Source organism: Eschrichtius robustus, chromosome 8 (assembly GCF_028021215.1).
Source record: "Eschrichtius robustus isolate mEscRob2 chromosome 8, mEscRob2.pri, whole genome shotgun sequence".
NCBI lineage: Eukaryota > Metazoa > Chordata > Mammalia > Artiodactyla > Eschrichtiidae > Eschrichtius > Eschrichtius robustus.
In genome coordinates, this window is record NC_090831.1 from 127,958,434 (window position 1) to 127,980,465 (window position 22,032).

At 44.2% G+C, this 22,032-nt stretch overlaps 1 protein-coding gene across 6 annotated transcripts in view; it reads left to right on the top strand.

Annotated features, from left to right (window-relative positions):
* The first annotated feature begins 19,936 nt into the window (after positions 1–19,936).
* Positions 19,937–22,032, top strand: part of RBM33 (RNA binding motif protein 33) — a 118,659-nt gene continuing 116,563 nt past the window's right edge. For 4 of the 6 annotated variants that reach the window (XM_068549755.1, XM_068549756.1, XM_068549758.1 and 1 more), the window contains exon 1: positions 19,937–20,507. In XM_068549755.1, coding sequence (XP_068405856.1) covers positions 20,465–20,507 — 43 coding nt within the window. In that variant the 5' untranslated portion in view covers positions 19,937–20,464. The remainder of the gene's footprint in view (positions 20,508–22,032) is intronic. The other 2 variants (XM_068549757.1, XM_068549760.1) reach the window with 1 other exon arrangement.

The following is a 22,032-nucleotide window of genomic DNA, read 5'->3' on the forward strand; positions in this document are numbered from 1 at the left end:
GACCTTTGGAACAACCTGTGCCTGGATTCCAAACTACATCGAACCTAAGAGAGACGGGAGAGACAGTTCGTCACCAGAAATAAATCACATACATTAAAATAAGGGTTGCAAAAGGGTAATGAAGGAAACATCGTCAAGAATTCAGGCTTGAGGTTTTAAAACCCCAGTCTTCTGACTTTCAAACCTGAGTTCAGGATCTGAGAAACACGGTGCGGGGGGCGACGGGGAGGGAACCCGTGGTCGGGGGGCAGTTCCGGCGGGATTCCCACATCCAGCGCTACTGTTAAACCAACAGCGATTTTATTTGTCTCCAAGTGTTTTAATCAGATTGTAAAGATGCTTTACTGCCTGAAGATGAAAGCAGCACTTGGAGTAATTTTTCATAGTTCTGCTCTTTTGTCCAACGAGATCAATAGGCAAACCGGCTGCCTGGGAAAGCAACTGCATTCTGTATCTGTGGGAGCCCCGAAAAGCAAGGGAGATGCGAGACTCTTCTGGAATCACTGAGACACGCTTTGCAAGTAGAAACATGTACACGCTCTACCCTCAAAGTCCTGAAGCGATGGCGTCTGAAGTGATCACGGTTCCTCTTGGTCGAGATGCCAGTCAGCGCCTCTCTCCAGAAGGTGGGAGACTCTCTCGCCGCTGCACATTGCAGGCAAGAGTCCTGAGACTGACTCGTCTGTCGTGAGCACTCCTCGATGGCAAAGCTGTCCCTTAAAGTCCACCGGTGTCACCTTAGTCTCTCAGTCCCCACTCGGGTAGGTATGTCACAGAACAGTCACAGAGACACGTCCAGCTTTGGGACTTCTTCAGAACCATGATGGCAAACCCGCGAATGCCTGTCACCACTGAGATGGTGGGAACACCTGGACCTTGGGGTCCCACCGACATAACTGGTGGCTGGGTCCTAGGACAGGGGCTCCTCATGCACTGAAAACACATCAACATTGCAATGCCCAGACTTACGTTGATTCTTTGGTTCCCAGGACTCATTTCTGCTTTGTTTTAACACCCATCTGATAGACTGGGCGCTCCTAATGAGAAAGGCAGCCTTAGACGAAATAAACTATTACGTTGAGAACTTCGGTGTCCAAACAGGCATATCTTTCTAAATTGCAAATTATTAGCTGGTTCACAGACTTTAACTGTGACAAGCATAATGCATTGTTTAAGTGACCTAAATGGGTTTGTTTTGCTCTCATAGATCAGCCTCAATGCTCTCCCAGCAGGAAATTTATTGCCAAAAGAAAAAAAACATCTTTCTGACTGGAGAGGAAAAGAAAAATGTGCATCTTTCACCATATACTAAAAGATAAATATCTGAGAAGTCACATTTCCTGTTGCAAGCGAATACAAAGTGTGTCTGCGTTTGCTCTAGCGTCCTCACTAGGACACCTACGCAAAGCTTGTGTGAGAATGAAAGAGAATACGGGGTTGATACAATTTTGTATTTCTAAGTACTTTTAAGACACTGGTGTGGGTGCACTGGAAAAATATGAATGATATGAAAAATGTGTCAACTCGGTTATTTTATTTTATTTTTATTTTTTTGGCTGCACCGTGTGGCATGCGGGATCTTAGTTCCCTGACCACGGTCCAAACCCGTGCCCCCTGCAGTGGAATCACAGGGGCCTTAACCACTGGACTGCCAGGGAATCCCTTAGTTATTTTAGATGAACAAACAGAGCTGATACTTAAAACAAAAATTACAAAGCGTATTTTTCCCAACTGAAAAAATTCCTTTGTAATGCAGTCAATCAAGTTCTAATTTTAAACTATCCACTTCATGCATTTGGAGTTTTGGAAACCTTGTTTTCTTAAAGCAGAGTATCCTACACGGCATGGTTTGAACTCACCTACTCTCCACCCGTTTTCCCTTTGAATAAGTGGAGAAGAGAAAGTACACAGCATTTAATGCGATGACTCCTTTAGGAGTTCAAATTTCTCAACATTCCCTAAAGGACTATTCAAGGACCCTCTATAAAACATCAACAAGATCTGTAGATCTTCTCCTCCTCCTCCTCCTCATCATCAAAGTGGTTACAATGTTTAGAAATGAGAGAAGAGAAGCAAATTGTGGATCTGGCTGGTCTTGGAGAATTTATTCAATCGTCAATCCAATTAACTGGCCATCTTTAACAACTTATGTTTATAAAATGCATTACATATTACCCAGACATATGAAACAGGCTTAAATCTTCAAACATAATTCAGCCCATGTTCTAAAAACAGGTCCTTTCTAGGGAAGCTGTCCACGTGCAGTGCTGACAGCCACCAGTGGGTGCCATCCCCAAGGCTCGCACACAACAGTCGAGTCATGGAGAGGGAAATCCGGGTGGTGTTAGGTGCCTACTGTGATATTGTCAGGACATCTGAGAAAGGCAAATTATGTTCTCTCTTTGTTGTTTTCTTTCTAAACATATTTGACAACCGATCTTGTATTAACATTTGTGTTCTCTGAGTTGATTCTTTTGTACACCATCTATGCTATTTCAGCACAAGGTATCAATCATGGATTAAGGACAAGGTCCTGTATAAAGAATATTTATGTCTTAATTGTCTCGAAAGCTTGGCATAGTAATTGAAAATTCAAAGGTCAAAAATGCTACTGTGTTTTTCTTGTTTTTCAAGAAATCAAGAGGGCAACAACACAAAGATTGATAGAAATACATTTTCCTTGTCTCTTTCGCACGTTATACTAAGTGGAAAAAGGTGTCAGGCTGTCAGGACTTTGTGATGTTTCCCATGTAACGGTGAATATGTCTTAGAATGCCTACTAATAGAGATACTGCCTTATAGGTAAAAAGACTAACAGACAAATCATGAAAGAGGTCATACGAAGGAACGTGAACATTGGAAAACACGTTTAACCTCAACAGCAATCAAATACAAATTAAAGCCCAACCTGAGATGTCATGATTCACCAATCAAATTATCACACACAAAAAATGTATTAATCACAAGTACTATATGAGAGAGGATAAACTGATCAAATCTTTCTGGGAATCTGACCCAAGAAAAGAATCTCAAATCCAAAGATACATGAACGAAGTTGTTCATTCCAGCAGTATACATAATAGAAGAACACAGGACACATTCTAAATATCACCAACAGAACAGATAACTAGGTTATAAAATAGCCATATGATTATATAGATTTAGTCAATAATATAATGTCTATACATACTTTCAGAGATAAACATCAGAATAAGAGGTACAAACTACTATGTATAAATTAAATAAGCTACAAGGATATATTGTACAGCACAGGGAATATTTTATAATAACTATAAATGGAACATAATTTTTAAAAATCATGAATCACTATGTTGTACACCTGAAACATAAAATATTGTGAATCAACTGTACCTCAATAAAAAAAAGTAAATAAAAATCTCATGAGAGGACTTCCCTGGTGGCGTAGTGTTAAGAATCCACCTGCCAATGCAGGGGACACGGGTTTGAGCCCTGGTCTGGGAAGATCCCACCTGCTGCAGAGCAACTAAGCCTGTGCACCACAACTACTGAGCTTTTGCTCTAGAGCCCGCGAGCCACAACTACTGAGCCCACGTGCCACAACTACTGAAGCCTGTGCGCCTAGAGCCCGTGCTCCCCAACAAGAGAAGCCACCGCAATGAGAAGCCCACGCACCAACGAAGAGTAGCCCCTGCTAGCTGCAACTAGAGAAAGCCCACACGCAGCAACAAAGACCCAATGCGGCCAAAAGTAACATAAAAATAAATAAAATTTTAAAAAGTTTCATAATTGCTAGTCATTGATTTTTTAATATCCTATTTTACCTTTTGGTAGCAAATGTATTGTTGACTGAAAAAAATACACAACATGAGAGTTCTGAGTTAAGTTTTACTTGGGGCAACATGAGGACTATAGCCCGGGAGACAGCATTTCAGAGAGCTCTGAGAAACTGCTCCAAAGAGGCAGGGGGAAGGTCAGTATAGATGTGATTTTAGTGAAGGGGGAGTACATGCAATCAAGCACATATTTTTTTGCAGAAGATTACTGCTAATCGCGAGGACCAGACATCACCATGAAGTATTTTGTGCTTTTCTAGATACGAGGAGATGCAAGAATTTGGCTCATAAAATCTTCTCCTGAAAATATCTAACCCTCTGAAGACCTGTCCTGACAGTTTTCCCAGAGCACAGAGCACCTCATTCCTGATCTCCACCTGAACTCCTTTCAGGGGGTGTTGAAGGTTAGTAGCTGCAGCAGCACATGATTTAATCCTCGTAAAGGCAGATGGCAAGTGCCAATTTGTAGGTGACAGTATTTGAAGCACATTCATCTCCGTCACATTACCAATCCTACAGCATCCCAATGAAGCCCACTGGGCTTCAAATGACCCCGTTTTTAAAGTCAGGAAACAGGTCCATGTAGGTGGTCTGATGATGTAAGGCAAGCAGCCTGCGGTGGCACCCTTGCCCTCCGTGTTATCTGCATCCATCTGGCCATTTCACCTCCAGAAAGATAAGTGTCCCTTGCTTTTCCTTTGCTGAGTGACAGCAGAGGTGTTTCCTGAAGCTCCATGCGGATTTTTGGAAAGAAGGCCAACTCGGTTACTAATTAATTTTATTCAGTAGCCCGAGCAGAGATTTGAGTCCACAAGATTCAAAGCTCACTTTTAACAAATGCCTCTGTTCCCTTGGTTTTCTGTTACACAGGAAACAAAAGTTTCATGACGTAACGCTTTAGCTAGGTGTGATGACCCTGATGGTGTGTATTCTGTTCTATACTATTTGGTTTTTTTTTTCAGGTGCTGGTCATGACCCACTAAATTGACTTTATCATCCACTAATGAGTAGTGGCCATGGTTTGAAAAACACCTGTAGTGAGCCTGGTGACACACACTTTAGTGTCTCATGAACAACTTTTGTAGGGGAAAGACTGCTGTTTACACGAAGGAGCCTGTTCATCTATTTGTGAACTGAATATACTTTAAAAGTTAAAAACTATTGAAAAAAAGTCCTTACCTTTTAGATCCTCGTTTCCTACTCCTGTGACCAGCACCGCGGCTACTCCAACCATACAATGACCTTGCTGTTTCTCACATCTCCACGCACCGTCCTGCCTCAGGGCCTTTGCACTGGCTCTTCCTTCTGCCTGAAGCATCTCCCCCCAGATATCCCATGACTAGGCCCTCACCTCCTCCAAGTCACCTTCTCAGTAAGTCCCTCCCTGACCACCAGTTTAAAACAGCAGTCACATTCTCAGTTAGCCTTGCCTTGCTGTTTTTGTCCTATTCATGGCATCTTCACCTTCATTATTGGGTAAATTTATGTATTGTTTACTGTCCGTTTCTCCCAGTTAGACTCTAACTCCAGAAGGGCAGGGACCTTTGCCTTTTCTTCACGAACACGTTTCACCTGGAATAGAGCAGCACCTGGCCGATGTTTAACACCGGCTGATGGAATTTCTTAAATATTTTCTACAAGTTAGAATGAATTGATGGCAAGCTTTTCGTTGTATCTGGTCTGGTGAAGAGGAGCTGGGCACATGGTTCTGGGTCTCAACCATACCCCCCCCAACCGCAGACCCAGGCTGATATGATGATTCCCGGAGTGTAAGCCTCAGAGACACCTGCCGCAGAATCAGTCATCATGCTTACTAAAAATGCAGATTCCTGGACCCCAACCAGACCTACTGACTTAGACTATCTGATGGCAGGACCAGCAGTTTGTATTTTAAATAAGCCCCAACCCCCACTAGCTAGCTGTTTGGACTTTGAGGTCATCAGCATGCTGCCAGACTAATCCAGACTGTGTACACTCTGCTAGCAATCGCTAGATGATGATGGCGATGTTAGTGGTGGTGATGGTGCTGGTGGTGAAGTTGGTGCTGGTGATGGTGCTGGTGATGGTGGTGGTGGTGCTGGTGGTGGTGGTGATGGTGCTGGTGGTGGTGGTGATGGTGCTGGTGGTGGTGGTGGTGATGGTGCTGGTGATGGTGGTGTTGGTGGTGGTGATGGTGCTGGTGGTGCTGGTGCTGGTGGTGGTGGTGCTGGTGGTGGTGGTGATGGTGGTGGCGATGGTGGTGATGGTGCTGGTGGTGGTGGTGATGGTGGTGGTGGTGGTGCTGGTGATGGTGATGGTGGTGTTGGTAGTGGTGATGGTGGTGATGGTGGTGTTGGTGTTGGTGTTGGTGATGGTGTTGGTGTTGTTGTTGTTGTTGGTGGTGGTGCTGGTGCTGGTGCTGGTGATGGTGGTGATGTTGATGGTGGTGGTGGTGATGGTGCTGGTGGTCGTGCTGCTGGTGGTGGTGATGGTGATGGTGGCGGTGGGGCTGGTGGTGGTGGTGTTGGCAGTGGTGGGAATAATCAGGCTGCAGGCTGGTCAATACCTACCCAATGTCAAGCACCACCTAAGTGCATTAGCTCACTTAATCCTGTCCATAACCCAGAGGTCAGCACCATTATCACCCACCATAAATCTGAGGACAGGGATGCAGAGCGGAGGGACGTAGGTAATTTGTTTGGGGTTATGGGCTGGTGAAAGGAAACCCAGTTGTAGCTGGTCTGGTTTCCTGACTGTACTATTTCACTGCCTACAGTGTGGTTCAAACTGCTATTTCTTTAAAATAAAAATAAAGAAATCTTATTTTTCTCATCTAGTAGGCCAAAAAGAAAAAATTTACAAGTAGGTCAAATAAAATCAAGTAGGAATTACTCAAAGAAGGTCAGTTTTTATAAATTCCCACTGAACCCACAAGAGGTGGCCTGGGCCTCCTGGGCCTCCCTCCCCTTGTCTGCGGCACTGCAGGCAGGCAGGAAAGATGCCTCGCACGCTCTGGGCCCTGCTGGGCCATCCTCGGGGCCTGGGGAGGAGCCCTGCGGCCAGGCCGCCTGTGCCTTTCCAGGGAGACCGCAGGTTGCTTCAGCTCCCTGCCACTAGGTGAGTCGACACCTGGGCCTCAAGCCTGAACAGACCCTACCCGGACACCCCTGCTCATCTTCACACCTCAGGGTCACCTGGGAGCCCAGGCCGGCACTGGCTCGGCCCCTCAGGCGCAACTGTTTTAAACTTCCCAAGTGCAAGCTCTCCATCCGGGGTGACAGAGGATCACCCCCTGCTGCGTGTGTGCTTCCTGTCTCCCCCTGCTCTCCAGACCCCACCCCTGGGGCCTTGGACTTCGCTGAGGGACACCTTAAAAGTGCTCAGGACAATTGCAGTAAACATCTTCCTTCAACCTCCCTTTGAAGTCTTCATATCCACGCTTGTGGTTTTATGTTTAAATAGGGCACATGGCCTGTGGGCTGAGTGCTGTGTTAACAGCATGGAATTGTGAAAGCGTGTGTCCAGATCGGGCAGAGAATGAGGACATCCCTGGCACTGCCTAATTGCCATCTGTTTCTACCATTCTGCAGGAGAGCTTCGAAGATAATGGCATTTATTCTGGAGTGTTTACTCCACTGTTTGGGACAGTGATATGTACATGGTCCAGCCAGGGCGCTGCCCACTACAGCTTTCACGTCTCAGAGAGTTCTTTGTGCTCCCAACGTGAGCTGACAGCGACAAAGGTAGAGGTGAGTTTCCAATGGAAACAGCCGAAGGAGCAGACCCCAGACCATCACCTACCCAAGGAGGAGGGATGGCATCACTCACAGGTCTCAGACACTAAATAACACAGGGCACCGGTGCACGAGAAAGAGGGAAACCGTGTGTGTGTCTACACAGGGAGCTTCTCTCATCTAAGAAGTAAGGAGAATAGGAAAACATACGAGTTGTCTGTTGCAAAAAAGAAACCCAGAAAAGGGGAATCAGGAAACATTAGAGAGGATGGTGAGCATGGAGTGCAAAAGATGGGGGAATGGGAAGGGGGTGTCAGGGATGCGGAGGGACACCTCTCTGAATATACCCTTTGTATGGTTCTGACGGGTTAGAACCAAGTTAATGTTTCACATTATTTGCTCAGTAAGGAGGGAGGGAGACCTCCAATGAGATACACACAGAAACAGAAGAACCAAAAAGTGTGTTACACATAAATAACATAGCAGCACAGAAGAGGGTGAGCAAGGAAAGAACTACAACTACATTCTTTCTCTCATCTCTCTGTCTGGTCAGATCTGGCTGCTATAATAAAGAACCTCCAACCTGGGCATCTTGAACAACAGACATTTATTTCTCTCAGTTCTGGAGGCTGGATGTCCGAGATCAACATGTCAGCAGAATGGGTTCTTGGTGAGGACCCTCTTCCGCCTTTCAAACGGCCGCCTTCTGGCTGTGTGTTCACATGGCAGAGAACACATGGCATGTGCTCTGCTGTCTCTTCTTGTAAGGGCGCTGATCCGTCATGAGGGATCCACATTCATGACCTCATCTAAACCTGATCACCCCCTAAAATTCCATCTCCTAACACCATCACACTGGGGGGTAAGGGTTCGACATAGGAATTTGGGGGCAGACACAAACATTAGCTCTATAACATACTCTAAAGCTAAAGGCAAAAGGATATGGATCCAACTTGAAGGGTTTTCTTATGGCCAAATCTGTGACAATTTGAACATAATAAGTAATGATAATAATAGATTATAATCCGTAGAATAGAATACAAATTCATGAGTCCATACTGATTTAAATAAATAATTGAATAAATAAATGAATAGGAAATAGTGAAAGCTCTTCTTACAGCAGTATTACAAGTGATGAATGCAGAATTGTGGACTTAGAAAAGCATCAGTTGCCACCCAAAATCATCAGAATCAATTCAGGCAAGAATAATCAATGAATGTAAACTAGTGGGCGATGTTTGAATAGAAACAGAATATTTACATAGTCTCAAAGTAACTCCTTATGAGACACTTATCAATTGCAAAGGGAAGAAGAATGGTACAGTGGAGAAAACTGGTAGACACCTGTAGGGGTGGACCAGCTGGGCAGTTTCCTGAGGTGTCAATCTACACACAGAGAGACCCACTAGAAATGTAGAAGGGTGGCAAAAATTATGTTTACTAGAATTCCACTGAAGAAGAATACTATTTGTGGATAGAAGTATACTCCAAGCCACTCCCTCCCCAACCCGGAAGACTAGGAAAGGCAGCCCCTGACGGGAAGGGGGGCAGGGGTATCTCTAAACACCAGAGGAGAAGCCGAGTGGCTGCCCTCACATTTCCACCGTGCAGACCCTCTGTTCCTTCTTTCAATACATTATTTTTAAGCATTAAAAATATTTGGTCACACCTACTGTACAGCACAGGGAACTATATTCAATATCTTGTAATAACCTATAATGAAAAAGATAGTGAAAAAGAATATATGCATATGGAGCTTCTTGACAGCAGGACAAGTTCTTAGTTGACTTCCCGTTTTCACACCTATCCAGGTGCTTGGCACATAAGCACGTGCTTAGCAGATATGCAGGTGTGCAAACTCTTTTTTTTTTTTCTTCTGATGGACAAAATTTGGACCTTAATTTTTTTGATCAATTTTCCCCAGAGAAAAACCTGAATGCCCTATTTTGGGATTACTTTTGAGTTGGAAGGAGATTTAACAAATCTTTAGTTTAAAAAGTAAGATGGAACAATACAACTTTCCTGCAAAACTGAAACCAACCTAGAGAATGTTCTTAGGCAGTTTTGATTCAATAAAATCTCTCTTTTTTGATCAGTTACATCTCAAACTAGCCTTAAAAATCAGCAACCAGTTGATAAATCAACAGTGTGATGAGTTGTCTTCATTCTCTTTCTATATTTAACTCAAAAAACAATTTCTAATAGAATATTACTTTTTGATTTTCAAGTGTTAAAAATTTCAGACTAATAAATCTGATGCTTTTTGATATTTATAATGACAAATGCTTACAAATAAAACTGTTCAATGGAAAATAAAATATTGTGATAGGAAAGAAGTCACAGAATTCAGAGGATTCTACTACCATACAGATATTGAACAAAAGCCTGATTTATCATGATGTAATCTTTCAGACGTACAATACCTTGTAGCGACTGAAGTTTGAGACATACCTAGCATAAAATACATAGACCCTGTGACTGTGCAGCCCTTCCCCCTGTGCCCTACCAGGAATAGTTATCATGCATGGGCACATCTTTATACCTTGGCTTTATATGAACGTTTTCTCTGTATACGTATTTTCATATTTATTCATTTTTTGTTCAACACTCTGATCTGAGGTCTTTCCATTATGGCATGCATAGCTCTGGTTCACCATTTTCACTTCGTGAGTATATCACAATCTATTTTTCTATTCTTTTTCAAAATGTGTGTTTGGATACTGTGTTTGTTTTGTGTTTTTATTCGTTTGGGAGCTTTGTTTTTGCTATAATCAACAATGCTGCAAGCATGTTCTGGTTCTTAATGCACACGTGTGAGCATTTCTTTAGGGTGTGTACCAGCAGGGAGATTGCTGGGTAGGAGAGCATGCTCTGTTCTTCACTAATTAATAACTTTACTAGATATTACCAGTCACTCTGCAGAATGGTTGTTCTACTTTATGCTCCTATCGGCACCCACGGACTCACCAGCACTTGGTATTGTCCAGCTTTTAAATTTCTACCAATCTGATGGGTGTGAATTTGTTTCAATTTTTATACTACCTTACACAGAGTGAGGCTTCCCAGCTTCTCGTATTGTCATTAGCCATTTGAGAGTCCTCATCTGTCATCTGTGTGTTTATATCCTTTGCCTATTTTTCTATTGGGCTATTTGTTTTTATTATTGTTACCAATTAGTGTGTATATGTGTGTATTCTGGGTACTAATACTTTGTTAGTCATACATGTTGCAAATATTTTTTCCTAGTTTATGGTGTGTCTTTTCACATTTAAGTGACATTTTTAGATAACGGAGAAGTTTCAAATTTTAATGAGCTCCAATTTACCAGTCTCTGCCTGTTTTTGTTTTGTTATGTTATGTTTTTTTAAATCCTTTAAAAAAATATCCTCATTTACCCACTGAATCGATGTAATTCTACGAGGCAAACATTTATCAAAGCATTATTATTATTTTCCCCTAAGTTCCAATGTAGGTCAATGAGAGTTTTTTGTTTTTTGTTTTTGGCTTCATTGGGTCTTTGTTGCTGTGCGTGGGCTTTCTCTAGTTGTGGAGAGCGGGGGCTACTCTTCGTTGTGGTGTGCAGGCTTCTCATTGCGGTGGCTTCTCTTGTTGCGGAGCACGGGGTCTAGGCGCACGGGCTTCAGCAGTTGTGGCTCGCGGGCTCTAGAGCACAGGCTCAGTAGTTGTGGCTCACGGTCTTAGTTGCTCCGCGGCATGTGGGATCTTCCCGGACCAGGGATGGAAACTGTGTCCCTTGCATTGGCAGGCGGATTCTTAACCACTGCACCACCAGTGAAGTCCTGGTCAATGAGAGATTTATTAGTGGCTTTTCCAATGGTTGCACTTAGGTTATCTTCATAATCAGTCTTATAATTGTCTAAATGTTAACACTAACACTTTCTAGCAGCAAAACCTTTTTATAAGCGTTTTTCAGTTCAAACAAGATATCCTATCTGTAAGTGATCTTTTTGAAAAAGAAGATCTTTGAAGTGCTTAGGTATCTAATTCAATACTGAGGACCTGAAAAGTAACAATGGCTTAGCATATGCTCTTGGATATGGATTACCCCATAAATCCGGACCCTGCTCCCCTAGATCCGCCCAGGCTGCTATTCCCTGAACGCCTCCCTTTCTTCCAGCTACTCCTCCAATTTCTTGCTGTTGCTTCACATTGATTTCTCCCCGGTCTCTTTAGCCACATTAAAAACTCCTTCTGACCAGATGTAGCTTAAACCGCTGTTTTCACTCCCAGCACTTAGTGTAGTAGCTTATAAATGGAAGGTGGTAAATGAAAAATTGAACAAACATTTGGTGTACGCCACTTGGACAGGATTGTTTAGATTTCATACAGCTGGTAAATATTTATCTACAGCTCAGAAAGCAGCAATCCACATTCACTTCATTTTCTGCTGGTGAAGATTCCATCCTTTGCGTTGTACAATATGTTAGCCTGACTTTGAAGTCGCGAGAAATTATTTCTGGACTCTGTCATTCCTGCCTCTTCCTTCCCCTCTTCTGAGCCCGGGGCTCCTGTCGTGGGAAGGACATGGCCACTGGCATCTTTCAGGCCACATTGTCCCAACCTCATTGCGTGAAAGGCTATTCCCCCCCCCCCCCCGCCACCAGCCGCTGTGTGCAGTGTCCTGAGGGCCCCGGCTTGGGTTACATACCCACCCCTGCGGACAGTCTCAAAGGTGGTGGGAGGGGGAGAGTGACTTCTGTTCTATTATACAGAAGCTACAGGAACTTCATAGCGCACTTTCTGTGCTCATGGTACAGCACTAAGTGCCTTTTATGCATAAATGAGGAAATGAAGGTGCAGACCTGCAAGTGGCTGCCGTCAGGTTAAAACACCATAAAAGACACCCCAAAATGCTCAGGGCTCCCATGGAGGTGTGGCTTCATGAGATTTCTCACTAGTCAAAATGATAAACAGCAGTTTTAATTTTTAGTTGCAATAATCAATAACTATATTTCTTTTTCCAATCTACAGTCAGTACTCGGGGAACTAAATTTATGGGTATTAGAATGACAGTGCCAGCTATGGAACGTGGGGATCTCTAATTTCCTTCAGTAAGAACGTGTTTTAATGATTTGGTCTTGCAGCTTCACTCCGGGACCGGGCTGTCCTTGTGTCAACCACACAGAGCTGTTGGCTCATGCCAGACGGGGACACCCTGGGGCAGGGCAGGATCTTGGTCATTTTGGCGCCTCCACTGCCCAGCCCCAGCCTGGCACACCTGTGCACGTGGTGGCTGGGTGGGTAGCTAATGTTAATGGGAAATGAATAAACCAGAAACTTGGGTCCTTCGCCCTCTGGAAGGTAACCCCGAAGGTGAGAAGGGCGCACCCAAGCAACTACTTATCAATTGGTATAATGGGGGAGGGAATGGAAGAATGATGAGTATTCGGACAAGACAAATCATTTGGACTTGGAAGGATAAAACAACGTTAGCAAGAAAAAGATGGGAGCCTGAACTCACGTTGGAAGCAAAATGTGTAGCATGGACAAGTGGTGAAGATGAGCTATATTCGTACGTGGCTGGAAGAATTAATTTAGAAAGTTAACATTCCCACTTTCAGGAGCACTGTTTTTCTTTTTGTTTTTACACAACTCTCAATTTCGTTATTCACAGTATGCAGTGATTTCACACAGCTCTCCACAACACGGGGAAGGATTAGGCTGGAATCTCTCCTGGGTGGACCGCTGCGGTAGTGAGGAAATCTTGTGAGCTTGGTCTTATTATCTGTTAAAACAGTGAAGGAAGATGGTAACAAGGTTGGGGGACCAGCCACTGCCATCCGTGACTCCCATGAACACTGTCCAGATTAACACTTTAAACATGCTTCTGAAACACGATAGAAAACATCGACGATGTGTGTGTGTCACACAAGTCACCATTAGCAAAAAGGATGAAATCGTGTTTCAGAAACCATCCTGGTACGAGTGTAGTTTCATTAGCAGATTTATACTTAAGAAGTGGGATACTTTTTGGTGAGGACCTTATGCTAGAATTGAGAATCAGGCTTACTGCTGCTCTGTAATCAATTATCAGTTACCATCTTAGGCTTATACTTAAATGCAACTGGAATTCAAGCAAACAGTGAAACTCAAGAGCTTGGATTTGCATACTACTGCACAGTTGCTTGTTCAGGTGTGTATTTAACATCTCTTCATATTCCAGTTGCCATTACTAAATGCATTATTTGACATCTTAAATTGAAAATCACTCAATTTATATGGGATATTTTAGTCTGATCAATATGCATTAGGGTGATATCCTTTTAATATCTTTATAAAGAAAATGTTCTTAATAACAAAAGAAAAAAATAGGCTAAGAAAAAAAAAAACACCATAAAAAGAAAATTAACTATGTTGAAAGTAATAACTGAGAAGTAAAATATAGGATATATGATTATGAAGTTTCTTTCTTTGTAAGTAACAGTAATGTATCCCTCGAAAGGATCATACAGCAGGTATCTGTTGTAGCCACAGCTACCTTCTTTGCACACAAAGCTCCCAAGTCCCCCAGTGATGCCTCGTGCTGGAATGAGGGCTGGGTTGCAGAGATTGTCTGTTTGTCCCCTGGGTTGGGGTCTTCTCTTTGCACTGCGCTCCCTGGAGAATCAGTCTTTGCAGCTCTCCCAACTGTATTCCGCTGTTAGTTTTATTTGACGTCTGTTGGGCTGGTGGCAGGAGGTGCGAGAGGGGAAATCCGATGTTCTCTGTCAGCCTCTTTGGGCCGGCACAGCGTCCTGTCCCGGGTCTCAGGGTGTGGACTCCAGTATCCCTGCTTCCACCTGTCGCCCGGGCTCCCCTGCGAGCTGTCCCCTTCTCACAGTAGAAATGGGTTCCCCATTGTCCCAAGGCCACCGTTTTTGTTGCTTTTCCCCCTGAAGATTACAGCTTATTTTTAGAGGGAAGATGAGGAGGGGTGTGTATGTGTGTGGAAGGTGGTCTCAAGTGGTAGCTGCTCCCTTCCTCAGCCCACACAACGAGGGGTGTGCTCGGGACTCTGCCCATCTTCCCGGTCAGTGCCTGGTGGGGTTCATGGAGAAGAAGCTTGCAAGACGGTGCAGGTCTCTCTGCCTCTTCAGCCCTGAGGGGCTTCACGCTCTCATGCTAGCCCAAACGTGGCCTTTAGACGTCACTGAACATTTTTAGCTGAATCTTAGTTCCAGCTTCTATGGCATCCGGCCTCGTCTGCCCCAGGTAAGCAAAGGCTCAGGTCCTGCTTTTCTTTGCAGATGTCTGTCTTTCTCTCAATTTCCACTTGGTTGCTCTGAAATCTTTTAATTCTCTGATTAAAGGCTCGAGAAAATTGAAGGTGGTTGTAATTTTTTCCTGTTGTGAGCTTGGGAGCGATGCTCTTTCCAGCTCTCTATGTCTCTCAGATGAAACTGGAAATTTCTAACCTGCTTTTATTCCTATCCACTGAATATTGAATTTCAAATATTGCATTTTTCAGCTCTAGAAGTTCCACTTATATCTTCTATTTCCTTCCTCATTATGGGCCCACTTTTCCTTAAATCCCTGAGCACATTTGTAATAGTTAGAAATCCCTGGCCTGCTAATTCTGTCATCTCTGTTTCTATTGATTAATTTTTCTCCTGGTATTGGTCATATATTCCTGCTTCTTCCCTTCACTAGTAGCTTTTTTTAATTAAATGCTAGACTATGTGAATTTTACTTTATTGAGTGCTGGGTTTGTTTTTCTTTAAAGAAAAATGAAGTTTGTTCTGGTAGGCCATTAAATTACTTGCTGATTAGCATAAACTATTTCGAGAGTTGTTTTAAAGCTTTGTTAGGAGATTCTAGCACTGGTTTGTCCTAGTCCTAATGCACTGGCCCTTCTTGGGTCTCTCCTGAATGTCCTGGGTGGTCAGCCAGGATCATCCACTCTGGGTGGCTGAAGTTCAAACATCTCCCAGGCTCTGTGTGAGCTCCGGGAATGGTTCCACTTACAGCTGTCTGGTTGTTCTGGTCCTGTGCTTATCCTCATGGGATTCTGCCCTGCAGCAGCACATTCAAGGTGTCCCTGTGTGGATTTCTGGAGTTCTTCCTCAGCATAGCTCCATCATTTCCACTACCACCTCCCCACAATGCCCCATGTTATGCCCTCTAAATTCTGGTCTGTCTCCTCAAGTCTTTAAGACAACTGCGTTTCACATGTGTTTCCCCTCCTGCCTCATGGTCCAGAAAGTGTTTCCAGGCAGAAAGCTGGATGATCGTTAAGGCCCACTTCATTGGTTTTCTTTCTCTCAGTGACCACAGGCCTGTACTGCCTGTGGCCCAACGTTGGAAAGCAGTTTTGTTTTCTCAAATTTGTCTACTTTTCAAGTTACGATATAAGGGCAGTCTGTCCCAGCATCTTAATCATGACCAGAGGTGGCAGTTTCTTTATGGTTGTTTTAAGATCTCCTTTGTGGGTGCTGTTCAGTTTCACCACATATGTATAAGTGTGAACTTATTTTTCTTGCTTGATATTTGTTATGTCTCCTGTATTTGTGGGTTTATATCTTTCACCAGTTCTTAAAAGTTCTCAGGAATCATCTTTTCAAACATTGCCTCTTTTCCATCCTCTTTTTTCTCTACTTTTTGGAACTCCCATTTGACATTCTCATTCCAACCTCCCAATTTTGAAAACTCTCCGTCATATTGCCCCTCTGCTCCCCCACTTTTCTTTGTGGCATATTCTGGGAAATCTTTTCCTGCCTGTCCGTAATTCTAAAATTCTCTCAACTGTCTCTTATCTGTTTAACTTTTCTTTTGCATTTTACTTCAACAATGAATTTTTTTAGTTTTATTGAGGCATAATTGATGTACAAAAAACTGCACATATTCAATGTACACAATTTGATGTGTTTGGATATGGGTATATACCCGTGATGCTATCACCACAATTAAACAGTGGCATTTTTAAACAATGTTCTCTTTGGTTCTTTTTTGTTGTGAAGCAATAGAAAACAATATTTAATTTTATAGAAAAATTTAATATAGAGTAAAATTAAAACCCTTTTACTGCGATCCATTTGAGAATAAGTTCCTGACTTGAAGCCCCATCACCCCCAAGTACCTTTGTAAGAGGGAAGAACAAATCTGACTCCATATTGGATCTGTTTCTTTTACTTTAACCTTTGTATTCTATTGCTTTTGCTACACTTTAAGAACGTTGCCTATAGCCTGAACTATATAGGGTAGCCCATTCTCAGGGCTCTGACCTTTAAAGGTATAACACTTTTCCATTCATGTAGAGATAAAAAGTTGCAGAAGAGAGAGTAACATTTGTCTTGTTGGAGGTTTATAAGGACATTGTGACCAGACCTCTGTGGACAGCTGCAAGAAAAAAGGATTCTGGCCCAAGAACTTTGCAGTAATCAACCACACCCCCGCCCCTCTAATATAAAAGAAGCCTGAATTTTTTTTTTTCATAACATCTTTATTGGAGTATATTTGCTTTACAATGGTGTGTTAGTTTCTGCTTTATAACAAAGTGAATCAGTTATACATATACATATGTTCCCATATCTCTTCCCTTTTGCATCTCCCTCCCTCCCACACTCCCTATCCCACCCCTCTAGGTGGTCACAAAGCACAGAGCTGATCTCCCTGTGCTATGTGGTTGCTTCCCACTAGCTATCTATTTTACGTTTGGCAGTGTATATATGTCCATGCCACTCTCTCTCTTTGTCACATCTTACCCTTCCCCCTCCCCATATCCTCAAGTCCATTCTCTAGTAGGTCTGTGTCTTTATTCCCATCTTGCCACTAGGTTCTTCATGACTTTTTTTTCCCCTTAGATTCCATATATATGTGTTAGCATACTGTATTTGTTTTTCTCTTTCTGACTTACTTCACTCTGTATGACAGACTCTAACTCCATCCACCTCACTACAAATAACTCAATTTCATTTCTTTTTATAGCTGAGTAATATTCCATTGTATATATGTGCCATATCTTCTTTATCCATTCATCCGATGATGGACACTTAGGTTGCTTCCATGTCCTGGCTATTGTAAATAGAGCTGCAATGAACATTTTGGTACATGACTCGTTTTGAATTATGGTTTTCTCAGGGTATATGCCCAGTAGTGGGATTGCTGGGTCATATGGTAGTTCTATTTGTAGTTTTTTAAGGAACCTCCATACTGTTCTCTATAGTGGCTGTATCAATTTACATTCCCACCAACAGTGCAAGAGTGTTCCCTTTTCTCCACACCCTCTCCAGCATTTATTGTTTCTAGATTTTTTGATGATGGCCATTCTGACCGGTTTGAGATGATATCTCATTGTAGTTTTGATTTGCATTTCTCTAATGATTAATGATGTTGAGCATTCTTTCATGTGTTTGCTGGCAATCTATATCTTCTTTGGAGAAACGTCTATTTAGGTATTCTGCCCATTTTTGGATTGGGTTGTTTGTTTTTTTGTTATTGAGCTGCATGAGCTGCTTGTAAATTTTGGAAATTAATCCTTTGTCAGTTGCTTTATTTGCAAATATTTTCTCCCATTCTGAGGGTTGTCTTTTGGTCTTGTTTATGGTTTGCTTTGCTGTGCAAAAGCTTTTAAGTTTCATTAGGTCCCATTTGTTTATTTTTGTTCTTATTTCCATTTCTCTAGGAGCTGGGTCAAAAAGGATCTTGCTGTGATTTATGTCAGAGTGTTCTGCCTATGTTTTCCTCTAAGAGTTTGATAGTGTCTGGCCTTACATTTAGGTCTGTAATCCATTTTGAGTTTATTTTTGTGTATGGTGTTAGGGAGTGTTCTAATTTCATACTTTTACATGTAGCTGTCCAGTTTTCCCAGCACCATTTATTGAAGAGGCTGTCTTTTCTCCACTGTATATGCTTGCCTCCTTTATCGAAGATAAGGTGACCATATGTGCATGGGTTTATCTCTGGGCTTTCTATCCTGTTCCATTGATCTATGTTTCTGTTTTTGTGCCAGTACCATACTGTCTTGATTACTGTAGCTTTGTAGTATAGTCTGAAGTCAGGGAGCCTGATTCCTCCAGCTCCATTTTTTGTTCTCAAGATTGCTTTGGCTATTCGGGGTCTTTTGTGTTTCCATACAAATTGTGAAAATTTTGTTCTAGTTCTGTGAAAAATGCCAGTGGTAGTTTGATAGGGATTGCATTGAATCTGTAGATTGCTTTGGGTAGTAGAGCCATTTTCACAATGTTGATTCTTCCAATCCAAGAACATGGTATATAAGAAGCCTGAATTCTAACTCAGGTAAGATGGCTCTTTGGGACACTAGTCCATCATCTTCTTGGTCCGCTGGCTTTCTGAATAAAGTCGCTATTCCTTGTCCCAACACCTCATCTCTCAATTTATTGGCCTGTCCTGCAGTGAGCAGTATGAACTTGGACTCCGTAACACTTAGTATTTTCTACAAAGACTTTCTTCCTGCATATCACCTACAATCATCAAGATAAGGAAGTTAATTTTGCTATATAACTCCCATCTTATCTTCAGACTTCATCAATTTTTGCAACTTGTTCCAATAATATTCATTACAGTGAAATGATCCAGTTCAGAATCATGCATTGCATTCAGCTGTCATGTCTTTTTTTTCCTTCAGTCTGAAACAGTTCCTCAGTCTTTCCTTGACTTTCATAACTTTAACACTTTTGAAGACTAAAGGACAATTGTTTTGTAGTATGTCCCTCACTTTTTTTGTCCTTACTTCTTCAGGATTAGGTTCAGTTACGTATCTGCGACAGGATTACCACATAAGTGATGCTGTTTCTTCCTATTGCATCCTTTCAGGTGGCACACAATTTTGATTTATCCCATTACTGAAAATGTTTACTATCATCAGTTTAGGTGGAGTTTTCTAGGCTCTTCCACCAGAAATTATTCTTTTCTACTAATATGCCAGCGCCCACGTGTACTGCTTGCAAATCTGGAATCATATGAAGTCATTGGACATCTCTGCGCCTTTGCTCAGCCTTCTCTTCCTACCTAAAACGACCCTTTTCTCTCCCCATAATCCCCACATTCGTTGTTTTGGAACCGTCTGCAGCTTGTGAGTACGTAAAGGCCTAACTACATTCACTCCCCCTCCCCCGCAAAGGCCAACAAGTCATAAGTCGTCTTCGGACGCCTTATCCTGAGTAGCCCTCACTCTTCTCCGTATCACTGTCTGGTCCCCTTTCTGTCACTCATTGACATCTTGCTCTCCACCTTTGTCGCTGCTCGAACGCAAACTCTCGCGCACTCGTTCCGCTCCGTCTGTCTCAGGGCCGCACCGGCTCAGCGCACCCGCCTCTGCCCGCAGTCCGCAGTGCGCATGCCCGGCACCTCCCGGCCCGCCCCAGGCGCGCTCGCTCCCCGCGTCGGTCCACCGCTCAGTTACTCCGCCCCCACCCCGCCCCGCACACTCCGAACACAGAAACCAGGTTCAGGTCCCATTGCGGGGCGCGGGTCCGCCCCCTCCCACTTCCAGCGAGACTTTCGCCGGCCGTAAAGCGCGGCGCCAACTGCTGCAAAGCGCTTTGCGACAGAGCCCGGGGCCGAACTACAGCCGGCAGCCGCCCCCGCGTTAAACGTTAGGCTATCCGGAGCCGAGGAAGGCGGCTGCTCGCGTGTTTGACTTCCGCACTCGGCCTGCGTCCCCCGGAGGTGGCTCGGAGCCGCCGCGGCCAGGAGGGGAGGGCCCGCGCCGGCGCCTCCTGGCCGCCATCATCCCGGCGTGCACCGCGGCGGCGGGCCGAGCTGGCCGCCATGTTGCGATAGTTTGTTGTTTTCTTCCTGAGGAGAAGCAGGCTGGAGGGCCAGATACCCGTCGGCTGCGCAGCCCTCCGCCGCCAGGCACGGCCTGCTGCCCCCCGCGTCTCGTCCCCCGCCGCGCGTCTCCGGGCCCCGGCTGGCCCGGCAGCCCCCCCAGCTGGCTTGGTGGGGCGAGGCTGAAGGCCGGGCCTAGCGAGCACTATGGCGGCCGCCCTGGGAGCGGGCGGAGGAACCGGCGCTGGAGGTAAGTGAGCAGCCCCGCGAGGGAGGCGGCGGTGGGGGGCAGCGGGCCGCTCCCGGCCGTCGTTGTGCCCTAGTGTTCCTCCCTTCGCGGCGGTGAGGCGTCAGGCTCACCTGAGGCGGCGGGCGGCCTGCGCGGGGGGGGGGACAGCGCCCGCCCCCGGGCCCTTTGGGGGAGGGTCGCGGCCCAGGGGGGGTTGTCCTGTCGGGCTCGGGGTGGTTGGCAGCCCCGCACTAGACCCGGCTAAGACTCACCTACGTGAGGGGATGTGTTTGTGCGGCGTTTCGGAGAGCAAGGAGTCTGAAAAAATAATCTCCCCGGGCTGGTCTCATTTTCCATGAACTCCTTAGTGGTCTGATACCGACCCATTAGGGCTTCGTGATCAGCATCTTACAGAGATGGAAACGGGGCCGAAAAGGGTCAGGTACTGATGCAGTTCCTCTGGGTAGTTTCTCTTGTTTTCCGAGCGTAGATGAGTTTGATAGGGGACCTAACTCAAAACAGATTTCAGGTCAAGTCACTTTCTGGTTGCAATCACATTTTGTTGATTGAGGTTTTTTTTTTTAACGTGAGAAAAACACTTGAAAGTGACTTTTACGATTGTTCGAAAACTTTGGTAAAGGAGTCCCTTAACTGGTAAAGTATGAACAACAGCAGTGTTTGGGCTTAGTTCTCATTATTGAACGGTCAAACCATCCTACTGCGTGTTCTTTAGGAATGCCTATTTATGAGTACATTGCAATAATCTTGTCTAGGTCTAAGTATTTTGGTCTAAGTATTGAAGCGCTCATATGGCGCAATGGAAAAACCCACAGAGACTAAATGCAAGAAATGTCACTTCTGGCAGTATGATTTGGTGTATGCCATTTTTCTGTCACGTGATTTTTTTTCTGAGGCTTTCTAGTTAAATTTTGAAAATACTTGGTTTACCTTCCTTACTTGGTTACTTTCTGGGGTTCAAAATCATGGTTCTGTATCATTTTCAAAGTGTAGTCTGGGAACTCCTGGGTCAGAACTGTTTCCATTAATAGTACTAGCGTCACTTGCATGTTTCGCTCTTTCACTAGAGCATAGTGGAGTTTTCCAAAGGCTGCGTGACACGTGAAGGCATCCTTGTACAGGTGGCCAATGGAATGTGTGCTTGCATAGCTTTTTGCGTTTCTCATTTTTAATTTCGAAAATAGCAAATGTCAGTGAACGTAATTCACATAAACAAAAGCTTTTTGGTGTCCTTAATAAATTTGAGTCCAGAAGGTTTTTGAGAATGGCTATTTTAGAGGGTTAAGTAGGTTTTGTCCTTGATGATTTGGAGTTTTTCTTTCCATTTTGTCACAGGTGCCTGGTTTCCCATTGCTCTTAGACTAAAGCCAAACTCCTTATCAAGATTTGCGAGTTCTGCATGACTCGGTCCCCCAGCCTCCCCAAGCTCTTGGGTCAACCTGCTTCCCTCTAGGAGGACTGCTCCTGCCCTCCCTCTGGCTCCTCATCCCCCAGGTCTCAGGCTCCTTGGGAGGCCTTCCTTGAGCAT